The sequence below is a fragment of the Alexandromys fortis genome, unplaced genomic scaffold (genome assembly GCF_014885135.2).
Source record: "Alexandromys fortis isolate MF-2015 unplaced genomic scaffold, M_Fortis_MF-2015_v1.1 scaffold_22, whole genome shotgun sequence".
NCBI classification, from domain to species: domain Eukaryota; kingdom Metazoa; phylum Chordata; class Mammalia; order Rodentia; family Cricetidae; genus Alexandromys; species Alexandromys fortis.
The window spans coordinates 7663656-7683677 of record NW_026067900.1 but is presented as its reverse complement, the minus strand read 5'-3'; the positions used below and the strand labels follow the sequence as shown (position 1 = coordinate 7683677).

The window sequence follows — 20022 nt, the reverse complement described above, 5'->3', positions numbered from 1 at the left end:
CTTTCATTCAACTGATAAGTATTGGGAAATGTGATGTGGCAAGAAATATGAATATTTAAAGCTAAATAGAACATGGCCCTTGCTTATCAGCAGTTTGCAATCAAATTGGAAAGGCAGATACATAGGTAAAATATTTCATGTAAGTGGTTGTTGTGAGACTCTCTTAATGACAGTGCAGTCAAGGTATCATGGGAGCACAGAGGGCAAAGTGTCAAAGTCCAGGGATAACCAGACTGAAGCTGAACTTTTTCAGGTCTAAGAAACATGGGGAATTTATAGATATTCACAAGAAATGTGGTGGGAAGTGCAAGGGGAAAAATTGAGGACAATTTAGTGTTAGGAAGATATATTAGGGTATTGTTTGTTTCCCAGCTGCCCAGACTCCTGGAATAATAATACAGAAACTATATTATTTAAATCACTGCTCGGCCTATTATCTCTAGCTTCTTATTGGCTAACTCTTACATCTTAACTTAGCCCATTTCTAGTAATCTGTGTATCGCCTCGTGGCTGTGGCTTACCAGGTAAAATTCCCAGCATCTGTCTCATGGCGGGGGCTACATGGCTCCTTTCTGACTCCTCCTCCTTTCTCCCAGCATTCAGTTTAGTTTTCCCCACCTACCTCTATTCTTTATGTAGGCCCAAGACAGTTTCTTTATTCACCAATGGTAATCACAGCATACAGAGGGATATCCCACATCATTAGAGTTTTTGTACCCCTGGGATAAATATCTGACATCAATACCTGGATGGCGGAAGCATTAGTCGTTCAGTCTATGATTACATGGCTCTGTTTCTAGCCTTGTAAGTGAGGCATGACACCATAGAGGTGGGAGCTGAGGGAGAAAGAAGAAGACTCATATCATGACTGCCAGGAAATGGTACTCAGAGGAAGCCAGGAAACCAGATAGTACCAAAATTATATTTCCCACTGACCTGCTTTCTCCTGCCAAGTCCTACCTCCCATTATGCTAACATGCAATTATGCAAGCTTTGTGTCCATCAATAGATTACACTGTGTATTAGGTCTGAGCCCTCAGAGCATTGAACTCCTAAGGTACACATGAATGTTAGTTAGGCTATAGCAACTAAGTCACTCTGTGTGGGTGGAATGCAGAGCAAGGGGACTCCTCTGGGCAGTTCCAAACTCTTGCTCTTGGGTTGTGTCTAGTGGGACAGAACTTTTCTTTGGAGAGTACTTCTTCTATGTATTCTCATCCATAATGACAATTTAGAACTAGCAATGAAGGTCGTGCCGACCAAACGTGAAAACATCAGGCACATTCACAGAACTACTGCTTTTATTTCAGCAAAACACAGACATCTATGTGTGGGCTTAGAAAACGATATTTTAGATTGACAAAATTGGTAGAACACTTCATTCTACTGAAACTCACTGAAAATGATTCATCTATCCAAGTATAGTTTAACTTTCCAAAGTCTTTCTTTATAAGGAAGGATCACAGACATGAATGATAAAGTTTTTAGCACACTTAATTCAGGAGTCAACTGCTCAGCACCATTTATTAGTAAAATAAGGAGTCCTGGCTTGTAATTGTGAATGAGTCAGAAATCTTCTCAGAGAAGAGCACCTGTATTCTCAAGGCGGGAGTCCTGAAGGCTTGGACATTGATGGCTTCTTTTCCTGCATCTGTTCCCCTGCCTTGCTCAATTCCATACCCCTTCCCTTGAGAAGCTTGGCTTCCTGCCACAGTGTGTGTATATTCCCAAGTCCCTGCAGAGCCTGAATGAAGTGAGACTGGCAGGTTTCCAAGTAGAGGGAGATAGACAAAGAGTCAGTAGACTCCGAAAACTACACAAAGATTATGATGTATCCTTTAGTGAATTCTGGAAATGGTTTATCTACCCAAATACATTCTTCAAAAACAGCAAAGGCTTTGGTGTTACTGTTGTCCTGGGATGGATTCCAGTGATAAAATAGTTCACAAATCATTCGAGTGTCTACCATATACAAGTCAGTGTGCTGTTCAGCCAGTGGCTCAAAATACAAACCTTGTCTTCCTGTTGTCTAAGAAGGAATGTCATGAAGGTGCCATGGTTGTCTGTCAGTCCTGCTTCAACAAATCACAGGAATAACTCTGGCCCATCATTTGTTGATTATCTATATGTTTGTTCCATCTGTGGTACATTTTGACTTGGTGATTTGAGAGTTCATCTCTGGTGATATTCCTAATAAATCCCAATGATGAGTTTTCAGTCACGTGTCGACAGGTTATATCAATTGTTTAAGCTGGCGCTGCTCTTTCAAGCCGTGAACATTTACATTTTGCTTTTGTCATTTCTAGTTTTAAAGCTATTTTACCATTCTTTTTATTGTTTTCCACTTTTTAATCTAATACAACCTCAAATGTGTTTCAACCCATGAGAGTCCATTTGATGTCTACGTTGATCTCTTAGCTTTCATTCATCATTGGGAGCATTTATTAATTTTGATTATTTTAATCTTTGTTTAAGGAATGCCCAATCATTGAATTCCTACAAGAGCAAGAGGTTATTTCTTGTGAAAAAAGAATTGGCTCCATGGAAAAAGTCTTAACACACATGGATTATATGAATGTGATGATTCGGAGAGTCTAGGGAGAATATACTTATATCCTTATAGTTCTGTTAGTAAATAAGAATTTAGAAAAAGATATAGCGTGGGAATGGCATAATGACCATGTTTAAGTTGTCATTTTATCAATGCGTAAAAGTAATCTTACCACCCTCTGTCACTATTTCAGTAGAAACAAGTGATTTAGGAATAGGCATTATAATTCGTAATGAATACATTTTTATTTAGACTCAGAGAATCACATTTCCCTTCTGCAATTCTGCACACTTCGTATATCACAAATGCCTTGGGAAATGTAAATGGGGAGAGTGGGGACCTGCATTCTGGTGCTCATTACAGCATTCCTTTCTTTTCAGACACGCCATGAAATTAGATGGACATGAGGCAGTCATGAAATCCCCCTTCCAGAAAAGAATGCTTTTCACAAGTGGAAATGCTTGGCTAGTGGATTCCACAGAACCTTGACTCCCCGGTGGGGCATCAACTGCCTTTGCGGCTCTGTCTGGTGGTGGATGGCGCCTCTGAACAGTGATGCTAGCCTCAGCTTTACAGACTGCCATCCCAGTGCCTTGTCAACTCCCTTGGATTAGAAAAGCTCTCACTCATTGCTCTCCATGGTGGCCAGCCTCTTCAAGAGCTTGATTTTAGCTTATCTACATAAGCTTTGCAAAGGAATGTTTACAAAGAAACTGGGAAATACAACCAAAAAGAAAGAGAATCGTCAGCAGAAAAAAGATCAAGATTTTTCTACTGCTGGCCACACTAAACCCCCTAAATTGTCTAATGCCCTGAAAAGCACTGTAAAAAAGATTGCTAAGTGCTCATCCACTCGTAACTTCTCCCTAGAAGACGACGAAGGTCAAAAAGACTTCTCCCTGTCACCCACATTCAGTTACCGAGTTGCTATCGCCAATGGCCTGCAAGCAGCTGTGACCAACAGTGATGAGGACCTGCCGCAGGAGCTGTCCTCCGTTGAGAGCTCCTACTCTGAATCCTTCAATGAGCTAAGGAGCAGCGCCGAAAACCAGGCCCAGTCAACATACACCATGCCTGTCAGACGTAACAGGAAGAGCTCAAGCAGCCTGGCACCCTCCGAGGGCAGCTCAGATGGGGAGCGCACCCTCCACACCTTAAAACTGGGTGCTTTACGGAAATTGAGGAAATGGAAGAAGAGCCAAGAGTGTGTCTCCTCAGACTCTGAGTTGAGCACTGTGAAGAAAACCTGGGGCATAAGAAGCAAATCTTTAGATAGAACTGCCCGGAACCCAAAGACAAATGTCTTGGAGCCAGGGTTCAGCTCCTCTGGGTGCATTAGCCAAACCCATGATGTCATGGAAATGATCTTTAAAGAGCTTCAGGGAATAAGTCAGATCGAAAGCGAACTTTCCGAACTCCGAGGGCACGTGAATGCTCTCAAGTACTCTATAGATGAAATCTCCAGCAGCGTGGAGGTTGTCCAGAGTGAGATCGAGCAGCTGCGTACAGGCTTCGTCCAGGCGCGGAGGGAAACCAGGGACATCCACGATTACATTAAGCATTTGGGTCACATGGGGAGTAAGGTAAGCCTGAGATTTTTAAACGTGCCCGAAGAAAGATTTGAATACGTTGAAAGTGTGGTGTACCAAATTCTTGTAGATAAAATGGGTTTCTCAGATGTACCGAATGCTATTAAAATTGAATTTGCCCAGAGGATAGGACAGCAAAGGGACTGCCCAAACGCAAAGCCTCGGCCCATCCTAGTGTACTTCGAAACCCCTCAGCAAAGGGATTCTGTCTTAAAGAAATCGTATAAGCTCAAAGGCACGGGCATTGGGATCTCCACAGATATTCTGACTTATGATGTCAGAGAAAGGAAAGAGAAAGGGGGCTTACCTTCTTCCCAGACATACGAGAGCATGGACATGAAGTTATCCATGCCAGAGCCCAAAGCCAAGAAGAATGCTTGGCTGTCACCCAACGACAGTGACAGAGATCTGGAATCTGACGCCAGCAGAAGCAGCTATGCAGACTCTCCTGCAAAAGGAAGCACTTCCAAGTCCAGCTCAAAGTCACACAGTGCTCGTTCTAAGAACAAAGCGACTAACAACAGAACATCACATAAGTCAGACTCGGATAAACGGCCCTCCCGGCTGCAGGCCTCAAACACCCCTGAAAAGCAAACAGCCCACTATGTGGAAGCCACGCCACTCTGGCACTCGCAGAGTGACTTTTTCACGCCTAAACTAAGTCGTTCTGAATCCGATTTTTCCAAATTGTGCCAGTCTTATTCAGAGGATTTTTCTGAAAGCCAGTTTTTCTGTAGAACTAATGGGAGCTCCCTCCTTTCCTCTTCCGACCGGGAACTTTGGCAGAGGAAGCAGGAGGGCATATCTGCCTTGTACCACAGTCCTCAGGACCAGGGCTTGGACAGGAGGATCCCAGCAGTGCAAGGGCAGAGTGAAACTGAGAACACAGAAACAGTGGACAGTGGGATGAGTAACAGCATGGTGTGTGCATCTGGAGACCGCAGCAATTACAGCGGTTCCCAGCTGTCACTGCATGAGGACCTGTCTCCGTGGAAGGAGTGGAATCAAGCTGAACAAGCCACTGATGTTGGTTTAGATTCCTCCACTCAGGAAGCTTTGGACTACGACACCAACAGTTTGTCTGACCAACAGCTGGATGGCTTCAGCAAAGACCTAGATGACCTGGGAAAGTGCCACAGTGACCTGCAAGATGACTCGGAAAGCTTTGATTTAACCCAGGATGACAACTCCTCTCCGTGCCCTGGGTTGGACAATGAACCCCAAGGTCAGTGGATTGGCCCATACGATTCTTATGAAAAATCCAATTCGAATGAGCCGTACCCCAACCAAAGCCAGCCATCTATGTTGTACCGAAGCCAAAGTGAATTGCAAAGTGATGATTCGGAGGGTGCCCCGCCCAAGTCCTGGCACAGTCGGTTAAGCATCGACCTTTCTGATAAGACCTTCAAGTTCCCCAAATTTGGATCTACACTTCAGAGGGCGAAGTCAGCCCTGGAGGTGGTGTGGAATAAGAGCACACAGAGTCTCAGTGGGTGTGAGGACAGTGGCTCTTCCTTAATGGGGAGATTTCGGACACTATCTCAATCCACGGCAAATGAGTCGAGTACCACCCTTGACTCTGATATCTACACAGAGCCTTATTACTACAAAGCGGAGGAAGAGGAGGACTACAGTGAGCCAGTGGCAGACAGTGAGACGGATTACGTGGAAGTGATGGAGCAAGTCCTAGCGAAACTAGAAAACAGGACTAGCGTCACGGAAGTAGACGAACACATGAAAGACTATGACCACCCTTCCTATGAAACTCCTTATGAGACCCCACAAGATGAGGGCTATGATGGGCAGGCAGATGACATCATTAGTGAAGGAGAACTCGAAACCTTGAATGAACCAGCAGTGGAAATGGAATTAGCGGAAGATGAAAACCAAAACCTCCCTGTAGAGCCCCCGGAGGTCATGAAGCCAAAGAGAATCCGACCCTCCTTCAAAGAAGCAGCTCTAAGGGCCTATAAGAAGCAGATGGCAGAGTTGGAAGAGAAGATCCTGGCTGGAGGTACTCGAGTTTAAATGCTAAGTTATGCGCTGTGTCTTAACTCTTATTGGTGCAGTTGGACAGGATGGTCTCGGTTTTCCTGAAAGAAGGAATTGACCTAGAGTGAATTTGTGAGTGTGTGTGTATATGTGTGTGTATGTGTGTGTGTGCTCTGAGAAGAATTTCAGTTTGTTCAGGTAGCTCTCTCAACAAGGTGGGAGTCACAAGGAAAGGAAAAATAGATTTCAGATAGTTCGTATTGAAATGAACTCAACTCTAGCCCTGTACATGGTAGATCAAGATTCTTGTCCTAGGTGCAGGATTCATTGGGGGGAAAAACAGACAGGCTCTTGGCCAAGCAGCCTGGCACCCATGCCCTGGTTCCACTGGGTTCACAGGGTAGAGGAGAAAGTAGTATTTCGTTTTAAAATTTGGAGAAGATGGATGCTTGTATGTAAGCATTCCTTTGTGGAGTTATGATTTGAAGCCTGGTGGTAGGAAAAGGTGGGGCTACACAGCTAATCTCAGCCAGACCTGTGGATGACTGCTTGGTGTTAGCAAGAAGGGAGAGTAGGGGAGTTTCCTCAAGAGTGGTTGAGAAGTTGCTTCTCTAGTGTGAAAAGCAGAAGATCTGATCTATTTTTCTTAATTTCCTAGGGGAACAATTTTAGATGGGAGATTTAGTAGCTGTGTATAGATATGAGTTCAATGATTTTGCTTATTAACTAAACCTCATTTGTACTCACTTCAATTATTTACATTTTACTTTATTTGCATGTCTATAGTATCTTGACATAGTACTTTAAAATCTCTTTTTAATGCAATTTTGATATTTTCATGTGGTCTCAGATTAGTGTTGGCATCTTCCATTAAAATATATTCTGTATAATATTTTAGAGGCATATGTGTATGTGATTGAGATTAATCTGCTATCCTGAAATTCTATTATAGAATAATTTGTGTAATTGGTAGTTTATTGTGGCTTCCTTGCCCCAAACCCTCCTAAGTCCCACTTTCTCACTGAAAGGGCAAAGTGCTGAGTCAGCAGTCATCTTACCATCAAATGGTAGGAGACCTAAGACTATTAGCTCTCTCTCCTCCAAAAATCTTACCCGTAGGAAACAACTCAGCCTGTGTACTTAAAGGAGAGAAGTCTTAGGAGGGGGTGCTGGTACATTGCCTGTGATTCTGTAATGAGTTAGATTGAGAGCTCTCAACTACTTAGAACTGATTTGAAAATGCCGAACAGTCTACTGTTACTGTTATGGGAATATAATTATATTAGAATATAGAATAATAATATCCCCCATCAAAGTAAGGTTTGGAAGTCCTTGTCAGTGACATTCAGCTGACAGTTTTTTTTTTATGTAGAATCTGGAAATCAGACTTTTTTTTAAAAAAAAATTTACTATAGATTCATCTAGTTACTTAAAAGATTAAACTGGTTTTGTGTGTGTGTGTGTGTGTGTGTGTGTGTGTGTGTATGGCACGTTGTAGAATATTATTTTAAGATGTGCTACATTTGTTTATGCTGTGGAATGTTTGGTGATGCAGAGATACGTTGTATTTGTTTAACTCTGTGAAGTGGTGTTACTGGGCCTGTCTAAAACACCCAATTGGTCTAATAAAGAGCTGAACAACCAATAATAGCAAGGTAGGAGAAAGGATAGGTGGGGCTGGCAGGCAGAGAAGAAGATAAACAGAAGAACATTAGAAGGATCAAAAGAAGGAGCAAGAGAACAAGTAGAGGAGGAGAACGCTAGTGGGCAGTCACCTACCCACACAGTCGCCGTGGGAGTAAGAATGAAAGTAAGATACACAGAAGTAAGAAAAGGAAAAAGCACAGAGGTAAAAGGTAGTCAGGATAATTAAAGTTAAGGAAAGTTGGCTAGAAACAAGGCAAGCTAAGGCCAGGCATGTATAAGAAAGAATAAGCCCCAGTGTGTATTTATTTGGGAACTGGGTGGCAGGCACCCCAAAGAGTAAAGAGTAGAAAGACAGCCAACAACATGTGTTTGTGTGTGTGTTTAATGTGATACAATGGATATCTGTTTATAGTCCACATATTAAAGGTATCAGTTTGAAATATTAGACAACAAAAATATGACAAGTCCTTATATTTCAGAAGAAAAATGTGGATCTTCAATTTAAAAACTATAGTTATTTATATGTTTATCAGTGATATTCATGCCCATACATGTGTGCACCACCAGTGTGTCTGGTGTCCTCAGAGGCCAGAAGAGAGCATTTACATGGGTTGTGAGCTGTCCTGTGGGTGCCAGGAACCAAATCTAGGTCCTCTGCAAGAGCAGTCAGTGCCTCTAGTTTTTAAAGAAGGAAACTGATGTATATAAACAGGGAATGTTGTTTGGCTTTCTGAAGGGATATCTTTCCATTTGTTACAGCATGGATGGGCCTTTAGGTTATCATTTATCAAGTAATATAAGACACAAGAATATCACAGGATACAATTTATATGAAACATCCTAACAAAAGCAGTCAGGGCTCGAGTGTAGCTCATTGCTAGAGCAATAAACTACCATGTGGGAGAAGCTCTGGGTTTCCTCTTGAGTACTTAGACAGGAAATCAAATTGGAAGAGAAAGACAGTAAAACAGTGGTAAACAGGAGCAGGAAGTGTGGAGAAGGGAACAAGAATATGAGGGAGAGGAAACAAATGATAGACACATGAGATGAGCCAAGTCTGGGAGCCAATGGCCCAGTGATGACTACAGAGGACTATAGTTATTATAGTCTGTATTTGTGTCGTTGACACACACCAAGGGATGACCATGTGAGGTAATTAATATGCTAATTTGTTTCACTATAATCATTTTACTATCAACATCCATCTCATTATATCTTAGAAATATATATATATAATACAGTTATATAAAAACTTAATTTAAAATGAAAATTCTACATTAGCTGGGCTCTAGAAGTTAGATTGCTATGATAATGACCCTTTCATCCCATCATCAGTGGTACTTTTCAGAAAACAGATTGGTGTGCCTGCAATGATAAATAAAAAAGTAAGATGAAGTGGGTACCTGGGTATCTTTCATTATGCCCTGTCAAGGAATGCCACTAAGCAAACACGCCAAGGCAACAGAGTTAGTGCAAGAGGTTTACTGGCAAGCAGGGAGGGGGAGAGTGAAGGAGTGAAAGGCCATGTTGGAGTGGGTACATGAAAGAGGCAGAAGAGAGAGAGAGAGAGAGAGAGAGAGAGAGAGAGAGAGAGAGAGAGAGAGAGAGAGAGAGAGAGGAAAGAGACAGGAGGAAGAAGAGAGGCAATAAAGGAGCAAGAAGCAAGAAAGCAAGAGAGGCAAGTGCCTGGCAGACACTTTTAAAGCGTGCACATGTCCCATAGTTGACAGTGGAAAGGCACCTGGCGCCAGGTGATGATGTAACGTAAAGCTGCATTGGCGGCAGAGGCAGGTTGCTGCACGGGTGGAAGCTAACAGTGTCTCAATCACCAAAATGAGAATTCTGAATCGGAGAAAGCTGCGCTATGTACTACAGGCTGATCTACAGAGGACTCAGAGCCCTCTGTAATCTTGTCTTAGTGTTATCCCGTGAGGCAGCTTTGAATGGAACCTGAGGGGACGCACTATACCACAGGAAAGGCACACTCTTCCTTAAGATCCACTCTGGTTCTGAGAGGCAGCAGCTTGACGCCCCAGGAGGCTGCAGTAGCCTAGATTTCAAAGGGCAACTCCGCTCTGCTTGGCAGTGACCAGGCATTTTCCCCATCCTGTGCTCCCAATATGCTTCTGAGGGAAGGGCAGCCAGAGAAGGACTTTTCCAGGCCCTTTCCTGCTCCAGGCACCCAACAAGGTGCCAATCGCGATGGTGGTTTTGTGCCCATGGCCATCTGCTCGCTGAGCCTTGGGCAGGTGCCTGCAGGCTTGCTCTCCATGGCTGCCTGGTTCCCATTAGGCAGCAGCTCTGTCTTTTTTATTACAAACCAGGCCAGAAAGATCTTGCTGGACATCTCTGTAGAATGTAGAACCCTAAACATAGGATTATAAAATTACACGTCCAGACATTTGAATGATTTCAGGCTTTCTCTTCAGAGCCTAGAGGACAAGAAACCTTTAATGACTGTGGCAACATGGTGATGATATTGTGAAAAAAAAATAACTTCACCCCATCAGCATTCCAATAGTATAAGCTGTCTTAGACTCTATATGGCAAAAGAAACAAACAAACAAAAAAACTGGCCCCGTGGAGTTCAAATCTTCCCTACCATTGGGCCCTGCTGGGTGGTGTCTTTGCACAGCTCGCTCAAACTCAGTGTCATACTAAGAACGTTTTGATTTCTCCCTCCAGCCCAGGACTAGCCAGATTCACTCCAGTCTTCTTTAAATTCCAGTCTATCTGTCTCTGTGGTCCTAGAGTGCACCTTGTATTTGTGCATGCTTCTTGTTTCTCTTCCTAACCCTCATCCAGAATCCCAACTGTGCTTTACACAGAAAGACAATGAGTTAGGTGTTGGCTTCATGCTTACATGAAAAAGAAAAAAAAACTAAATGACAAGCACAATCTCCAAAGTAGAGCTTGACTTCAAACCTCCATGGCGGTCAGTGGCTAAGGTCATGACTTTATGAAGGGTTCGTAGTGAACACTCACCACCCCATATTACTGCATGTGTGTATGTATGTTTATATAGATAAACACATGCATACACTTATATATAACTTGGGCCAATGAGATAAAGTCTTACAATCTCAGTTTTTTTTTCAATAAATTAGTATTTCTCAGTCATATAAACTTCAAGATAGTGAAAAACGATTATTTGATTTCTACTGTGAAAACCACGATCAAATGCCACGTCTCTCCATTTTGGCTTGGGACCTCTTATCTTTGAGAAGACTGGGTGTGTCGGATGCTCTTTCAGTGATGACCTGGCTCACAGATCACCAAAACTATGCTATTTTACCTAAAGCCCAGCTTAGTATCTAAAAAGAATTAGTATTTCTGTCTTATCTCCAGGATTTTCTGTCCCCAGTTATTAAGTCACCAAGGTCCCATCATGGAGTCCAGGCCAGGACTGGGCCTCACATCTCACCCATAGAGTCCAGGCCAGAGCTGGACTTTTAATAAGCTCTTGCTGATTGTGAGGCAGGTGGTTATCAGGCCCATCTGAAGAGCACCACTGGATGCTGTCCCACCGTACTTACACATAGTATGCTCTCTAGTTTCCTATTCCTTTTAAACTAGTAGAGAATCATCTAAAGAAATATGTTAATGATTTTCTAAACTTATAAAGAAAAGAAACACAGCAAAACAAGTGATTTTTTTCTAGAATAACAGATTTTTAAATTTTATGAAAAGCATTTGGTAATATCTATACACTAAACCATAGAGAAGTAAAAGGATTGCTCCTTAAAATTGTGTGTAAATTGAGAAGCTTATAAATTGTCTACTTTGGGAGCTGGAGAGTTGGCTTGGTTGTTAAGAGCACTTGCTGTTCTTGCTTAGGACCTGGGTTCAGTTCCCAGTGCACATATGGCAACTCACAACTTCTCATAACTCCAGTTTCAGGGAATCCCATACCCTCTTCTTGCTTCTTCAGACACTGCATATATACAGTATAAATGCATACACTCAGGGATACCAATATGCATAAATAATAAATTGTTTTTAATAAATTATTTACTTAAAAATACTGAGAAAGTTTTCTTTAGAATGGAGTGCAAACTTGTACAGCCACTTTGGGAATCAGTATGGCAGTTTCTCAGAAAATTGGAAATCAACCTACCTCAAGCAATACTGTGCTTGGACATATACCCAAAGGATGCATACTCACAGTACAAAGACAATTTCTCAACTATGTTCATAGTAGCATTATTCACAATAGACGGAACCTGGAAACAATGTAGGTGCCCCTCAACTAAAGAATGGATAAAGAAAATGTGGCATATTTACATGTGGAGTACTACTCAGTGGAAAAGAAAACAATGGAATTTTGAAATTTGAAGGCAAATGGATAGAACTAGAAAAAAATATTCGAAGTAACACAGAAAGACAAACACAATATGTACTCACTCATAAGTGGTTATTAGACATAAAGCAACAGATAACCAGTCTTCTGTACATAACCCCAGAGAAAACAGGAAATTAGGAGAACCCTAAAAGGGTTATACATGGATCCCCAGGGAAGGGGAAGTAGATAAGATCTCCTTAGTAAATTGGCAGCATGAGAGACGGGGAGGGTGGTGGGGAAGTGGGGAGGGGAAAACGGGAGCAGCAAGGAGAACATGAGAGATTGAGAAGGTCGAGTTGGGTGAAGGACAGAGAGGAAGAGTAAGAAAAGAGATACCTTGAAAGAGAGAGCCATTATAGGTTTAGCCAGAAACCAGGCACTAGGGAAATTCCCAGAAATCTGCAAGGATGAACCCAGCTAAGAATCTAAGCAATAATGGACAGGGTACCTTAACTGCCCTTCCACTGAAATCAGATTGATGAGTACCTTAATTGTTATCATAGAACCTTCATCCTGTAACTGATGGAAGCAGATGCAGAGATCTACAGCCAAGCACTGGGCCCAGCTCCCAGATTCCAGTCATAGAGAGGGAGGAGTGATAATATAAGCAAAGGGACAAAGACCATGATGGGGAAACCCACAAATACAGCTGACTGTGGGCACTCACTGATGATGTGGGAGGTAATGTATGCTGTGAATATGTTTTATTGCCATTGGTTAATAAAGAAGCTGCTTTCTGCCAATGGCTTAACAGAGTAAAGTCAAGCGGGAAATACCAACAGAGATGTAGAGAAAGAATAGGCAGAGTCAGAGTCAGTGGCCTTATAGCCACTGAAGGAGACAGATGCCACTGGAACCTTACCAGTAAACCACGGAACTTGCGGTAATATAAAAGTAATAGGAATGGGTTAATTTAAGATATAAGAGTTAGTTAATAAGAAGCCCGAACTAATAGGTCAAGCGCTGTTTTAATTAATAGTTTCTGTGATTATTTCGGGTCTGGGCAGCTGGGAAATGAACAAGCAGCCTTGGCCTACAACTGACTCCAGACTGACAGCTGGGGAACCTGCATAAGACCAAACTAGACCCCTCTGAATATGGGTGACAGTTGTGTGCCTTGGGCAGTCTGTGAGGCCACTAGCAGTGGAAGCAGTATTTATCCCTAGTACATGAACTGGCACTTTGAAGCCCATTCCCTATGGGGGTATACTTTGCTCAGCCTAGATACAGAGAGAAGGGCCTTGGTCCTGTCTCAAGTGATGTGACAGACTGTGTTGACTCCCCCTGGGAGGCCTTACCCACTCTGAGGAGTGGATGGGAGGTGGGGTGGGGAGAAGGTGGAGGTAGTGGGAAGATGACAGGGAGAAGGAACTGGGATCAGTATGTAAAACAAGATTGGTTTAAAAATAAATCATTTAGTACATAATTTTGTCCCAAAATACCTCCTATTATCTCTTATCTGAAAACTCAAGGAAGTTTCTAGTCCTTCCCTCCCCCCTTACATACATATGCACTTGTATCTCCCTCTCCATTCTCTCCTCTCCTCCATTCCCTGAATCTTCCTCCAAACCAAGCATCTCCATATTGGGAACAGTAGATGGCAACTAACTCCAGGTATGAAATGTAGAATGAATTTTGGCCAAGAACCACTTGCTCTTAATATTTTAGAGTTGTCTATAGTGTAATTATCCTTTCAAATGTTTCTAGTTAACAGCACTGTATTTATGGAATTCATCATGATATTTTGATCTAGGCACAGCAGTCAAGCTAATTAGCATATCATTCATCCTATTGACTTTCTGTGAGAAGAATATTAAAAATACATCCCTTTAACAGCCTTGAAAGTCACACTGTCACTGTGGTCATCTTGCAGCATCATATTCCTGAAGCATCCTACCCTTTTTGCAACATCTCTGTTGTTTTTCCTCCTTGGTCCTGTCAGCATCTGATCACAAGCTTTCTGCTCTCTGTCTCTATGAGACGTACATTTGTGGAGTTCAAATACATGGAATACTACAGCTCTCATTTTTCTGTACCTGACTTATTTTACTCTGTACAATGTCCCCAACATCTACTCATCTTACCACCATTCACTGAATTTGATTTTTATGGTAATTGATGTTCAATTCTATAGATTTAGTATAGTGTATTTCTTTTAAGTTTTCCTTTAATTTTTAATTCTCTCTCTCTTTTTCTCTCTCTCTCTCTCCCTCTGTGTGTGTGTGTGCGTGTGTGTGCGTGCGTGTGTGTGTGTGTGTGTGTGATTGCCACCAGAAGAGGGTATGGGATCCTCTGGAAATTGAGCTACAGGCAGTTGTGAGTGGAAGGCTGCTTGCCTGAATACAGGACTTCAGATAATTTTTAACATGATGATTTAAATTCTTTTGCATGCCTCCAGAATGGGAGTACTGGATACCAAGCTCTTCTATTTGATGTTTTCCAATGTGGCTACCCTTTTCCCACTGGTAATAAACCATGTGTTTTTCTCCTTGTCCTCCTTAGTGCTTATCATTCATCTTTCTGATAACAGACCCTGTAACAGGCAGAGGTTTCAGCGGATCTTGTGCTGGTGGTTAGGGTATTGAGCAGTGTAACTTTTGGCCATTTGTATCTTTTTTGAAGTGTGTGTGTGTGAGAGTTTGAATGTAGTTGAGTGTGTATGTGCTTGTAGATGTGGAGACTAGAGACTGATGGACAGGTGTTCTCCTCTATCATTTCCTGCCTTTCCTTTCTGAGGCAGGGTCTCTACTAAACCTGGAGCTCACTGTATGTGCTAAATTGGTTAGCCAGGAAGCTCCCAGGACTTGCCCATCTCTACCTCTCTGTGCTGGGATCAGAGGCACACACTACTGACATGGCTTCTACATGGGTTGTGGAGATTCAAACTCAAGTGTTCATGCTCATATGGCAATTACCTTATCCACTGATTGATCTCCCCAGCCACCTAGGACAAGCATCTGTTAAAGGAAATAGTATGTACAGCAGAGGAGCTTGATGTATGTCCCATTCATCAAGTCTAGTTCTTTCTCAATGTTAGCTAATCTAAAGGAAGATTAATCAAAATGAAAAAAAACCCTGCATACTAAAAATTCACTCTTACGTCTCTGGAGGTAGGTAATACCAACAGGCCTGATGACGGCATGAGAAATGTTATTCCCTCTCTGGCTTCAACTGTCTTCCCTACCCTTCATCTTATCACTGAGTTATTTCTTGCCTGGACTTGGTGTGATCCACTCAACTTCCTGTCTCCATGCCTTGCCCTCTCCCAATCTGCCATTTCTCTGTAGTAGAGGTTAGAGATACAAACAAATTTGCAAAACTATCAAGATATCAGTTTTTTGTACTGTTTTTAGCATGGGGCCCACAGTACTGGCAAAACAACCATCCCTGCTCCCTGCTGCCTCCCTAATCAGGCTGCAAGGCCCTGTCCCTTTATCATTTTTTCTAGTGATCCCCAATAGCCAACACTGAGGCAACCATATGTGGTGGTTAAGGGCACAATGCTTGCAATCACCCTACAAGTTGTATGATTGCTGGCAAATTGATTAACTTCTATGTAGCCCAGGCTCCATATTTTAAATGCAGATAAGCCATGCTTTCTGTGAAATAAAGAAAATACGTACTTAACAGCGAGATAAGCTTTTGTTCAGACCACAAATTAGCAGCAGAAGCCAGCCTACCTAACAGGCATGATGATTTCTATTTCAGATCATAAACTTTCTGAGAACTATGAGGCAGAAGCCAAATGCTCTGGTTATCTTCCAGTGAATTCTCCTAGAAGCTAAAATAATGGCCCAGAATGCATTTGGGAAAGTGATCAATTATATGATTGCTTCTGGTATTTCATTCTCAGAACAGCACTGTGTTCAGGCAGCTTTGGGGACATAGACTGGGCCTAATAGCTGTATTTCTTAATGTTTTCATAAGACACAGGAGCACACAACTGCCTGAACCATCCAGGTTGTTAATATCTCGGGGGGGGGGGTGGAGGGTGCAGTAGCAACAAAAATAACCCAAGCCAACTATTCAGTGAGTCCCCAGGAGTGCGTTGAACTCTGGGTAGGTGGATGGGGACACACAAGATAAAAGAATATGCATCCTGAGCTAGGGATGTGGCTCAGCCAGGAGAGAGCTTGCTGCACAAACCTGTGGGGCTGAGTTGGGATCCTCAACACTCATTTAATATCTGGATGTGGTGGTTTGCACCACTGTAAGCTCAAAACTAGGGAGGGAGAGGATGGGGAATGCTTGGGTCTTGGTGGCCAGCAGGTCTAGCTGGATCAGCAAGCTCTGTGTGCAGTAAGAGATCCTGTGTCAAAAAAATAAGGTTAAAAATAGTTGAGAAGACACCTGATACTTGCCTCTGGCCTTCACAATACATACTCATGCATGTATGCATTTGAACACATACACATGCACACATACAAACTTATACTTGGAATCTAATATGAATTCTTTACTTGATACAATTAAAGTCCAAGTAAAGGTTATTCAAAATCATTTCACAGACTTCCTGTTTTGGGAAGCAAATGGCTCTTCAAACTGTAATTCAACGGTCTCAAAAACTACTTGTTAGTACCAAGCTGAATGTATAGTGTGGTGACATTGTGGTTAGAAATAAAAGAAAAACCATCACAGAAAAAAAAGTCATTAACTAACCGGATGACTTAGAGTATAGTCATTTAATTATTGTTGTTTAATAATTAGATATTACTAAAAATGTCATAATAGAAAGTCATAAAGTCACTCATAATAATTCACTCTGAACTCTGCAACAGTGTTAGGTACTTAGAATTTTGTGAACCAACTCTGTGCCCCAGCTCAGGAGGTGCTGAAGATGTCTCCAGAACCCCAAGAGGGTTCCTCAGCCCTCCTCAGCCCCTCCTCAGCCCTCCTCAGCCCTCCTCAGTCCCCCTCTGACTGCAGACATAGCTGCCATGTACTTTATCCCACGTTCATGCTCCACCCTGCCTTTCACTTAGGTCGGCACCTCCATCCTTGCGGAGCTCTGCTTCAGTCTCTCTAATGTCAGGAAGTCCCGTTGGCACTATTCATTCAGCAAAGGTCAGTAGATTCTGTGTGGCTGCAGCTCCCCACCCTTCATTGCTATCAGGGCTGGTTGGGGAGCCTGGGCAGTCATGGCCAGGCCAGCACCACTGTCTGCTACAGCCATCCCAGGAACACGACTTACCTCATGCTCCGTACCCCAACTTCGGATACCTCCTCACCCCTTATCCCTGCTTCCAGGAACTATGTACACACACACACACACACACACACACACACACACACCAAAAAAGCCTAATTAATATCATGCCTGTGCCTTATTTCTGTCTTTGCTGTATAACCGGAACAAAATTAAGGTCACTTGCCAAGACTATCAATGCCCTCATTTTGCTGATTAAAAAGCAGATCCTTGGGCTGTGTAGCAGAGTGTAGCCTGTCTGGTGACCTCACCTAAAGGGGAGCCAGGGTGCAAATATCTCTCCCTGCTGTGGTTTTTATACAGCCTCTCCTGAACAATAGGAATATGACTAAAAAAGATGAAGCTAATTGCGGTCTGGATCTAAGCGGACTTTAAACTGGTCTAAGGCAGGAAGGTGAGTCGAATTAGAAATTATTAGTGGGCCTAGAGGGATGGTTCAGCAGGGTTCTGGAGAGAGAGAGGTGACTCGGCAGTTAATAAAGAGCACTTACTGCTTTTGCAGAGGACCCAGGACCCTGTACATGGAGGGTTACAACCACCTGTAATTCTGAGACACAGGGTTCTCTTCTGACCTCCATAGGTACTACATGCATATGGTGTACAGACACATGTAGGAAAGACATTCATACACACAAAATAAATATAACAAATAAATTAGTAGTAGTAACAGTAGTAAGAAAATCCCCATTTGTTTGTATCAAAAGCACTAGGCGAAAGGAGTGGTTGTAAATGGGGCTTCTAGCATCTTATCCTTGGGCTTAGTCTTTTACATTGCTCAGAATAAAAAGTCCTTGAGTATGGTTAATTTATAAGGAACAGAGATTAATTTCTCTCAATTCCAAGGCTTGGCATGCAAAGAAAAGGTGCCAGAAGATCCCAGTGCCTGGGGAAGGCTACATTTTATTTCCATGATAGAACTGGATGCATCCATCAGACAACAGGGTTACTCACTTATCACATGGCAAAGGGGCAGGATGAGGGAGGAGAATGCCACTCTCCGGAAGTCTTTAGTAAGGGTGAATAATGCCACACTGACAAGGGCAGATCCCTCATGGTTCAATTACACATTAAAGACTACACCTTAGTCTTGTTTCCTTGGGAATGAAGCTCCAATATGAATTTTATTTTGTTTAATATACTTACTTGGTTTTTGTATTTTATTTGCATGGATATTTTGCCATGTATGTCTGTGTATTACATGCATTCAGTACTTGAGGAGGGCAGAAGTGGGACTTGAGTTAACTGGCATTTATAAGCTTCCATGTGGGTGCTGGGAATTGAATTTGGGTCCTCTGGAAGGGTAACCAGTGCTCTCAACTGCAGAGCCATTTCCCCAGCCCCCCCTCCCCCCACAGACTTTAAAGGAGCCAAAGACACACTCTAGTAGCATCTCTTAGATATGATCCCCTCGACCAAAGTGCCATGGCTGGTATGATTGACTACATTGTTCACCCCTCGAAAACAACACTCTTTTCAATGTTGTTGGCTAAACTGTAGCTCTCTATTTCCACTGTCCCCTGTCACATCAGACTTCTCACCCTTGCTTTGTAGAATTTATGATATTTGTCATAGTTACCTTTTGTTTATTAGCTGCATTTCCTTGGGGATTCTTTCCGCTTTCTGCTTTCTTTCTTCCTGTGTGGAATACAGGGTTTCCTGTGGTACAGCCATGTTAGACCTGGAGGAATCTTTAGGGTATGGTTTTTGGATGTCTGACCTTGTCCAGATACCCCCAAATCACCCCATTTTAGCAGCTGAATGCACATAAGAGTAGGATTGAATAAAATGTGAATTGAACAATTTGGAGTCTCTACATTCTGGAACATATTGATAGTGGGGCGCAGAAATAAGCAGAATGTCGGTTCTGTACCACATATTCAGAAAGAGTTTCGAGAGATGTGCCCCCTGTATGTACCTGTGTTTATAATAACCTAAATCTGCAGGGATCTTAGGCTAATGACTTTCCTTGATGTTTCTAGAAACAAGAGTAACAATACCATGAAACTTTGATTATTTTAATTTAAAACTAGCCATAATTCAGTCATGTGTATTATGTGGTTGTCCTAGTCACATTATTATTAAAACCAGTTACTATTAAAAATAATTGTATGTAATAAGTGAGCTTTTTATGTGCGCTCTAACATAAATGCTGACTCCTGATTAAGAAGATAACTCAGTTCTCTTTATCTCCAGGTCTGTTCACTAGAAGTATTTGCTTTTCTCTTGACAAAGACTTGAATGTGTGCATCACAGAGACTCATAAGGATTATAGAATTAAAAAAAAATGCATCTATTTCCCAGTTCAGGGTCACATGGTTGCTATATCTTGCCTGCTCTTATGCTATCATGAGCGTAATTGCTCTTAATGTAATTTAATTCTACAGCTTGTTTCCTTCTCTGTCATGGTTCAGTTTTAGTATATATAATTTAGAAAGAAGTGCAGTTTGTATGGAAGGCAATCATGTTCATGTCAAGAAAACAACCAAGTCAACTGATCAGAAGGCAGTCTGTTGGTTACAGGGCCAACCAACGCGAGGGAAGCTGGGATGGGCAACTCTCAAAGGAGGGTTTCCCACGTTCTTGATGTCCTCCTTGCGAGGAGGAACTCAAGCTCAAGTGTGGTGTGTGGATAACTATTAGGGAACTATTTGTTCTTCATAAGTTGATACTTGCCAGAAGACTCCTGTAAAAGGGC

At 42.4% G+C, this 20022-nt stretch overlaps 1 protein-coding gene across 2 annotated transcripts in view; it reads left to right on the top strand.

The window, feature by feature from the left end:
- The first annotated feature begins 3186 nt into the window (after window positions 1–3186).
- Window positions 3187–20022, top strand: part of Unc13c (unc-13 homolog C) — a 427364-nt gene continuing 410528 nt past the window's right edge. The window contains exon 1 of one of the 2 annotated variants that reach the window (XM_050125822.1): window positions 3187–6154. In XM_050125822.1, coding sequence (XP_049981779.1) covers window positions 3190–6154 — 2965 coding nt within the window. In that variant the 5' untranslated portion in view covers window positions 3187–3189. The remainder of the gene's footprint in view (window positions 6155–20022) is intronic. The other variant, XM_050125813.1, reaches the window with a different exon arrangement.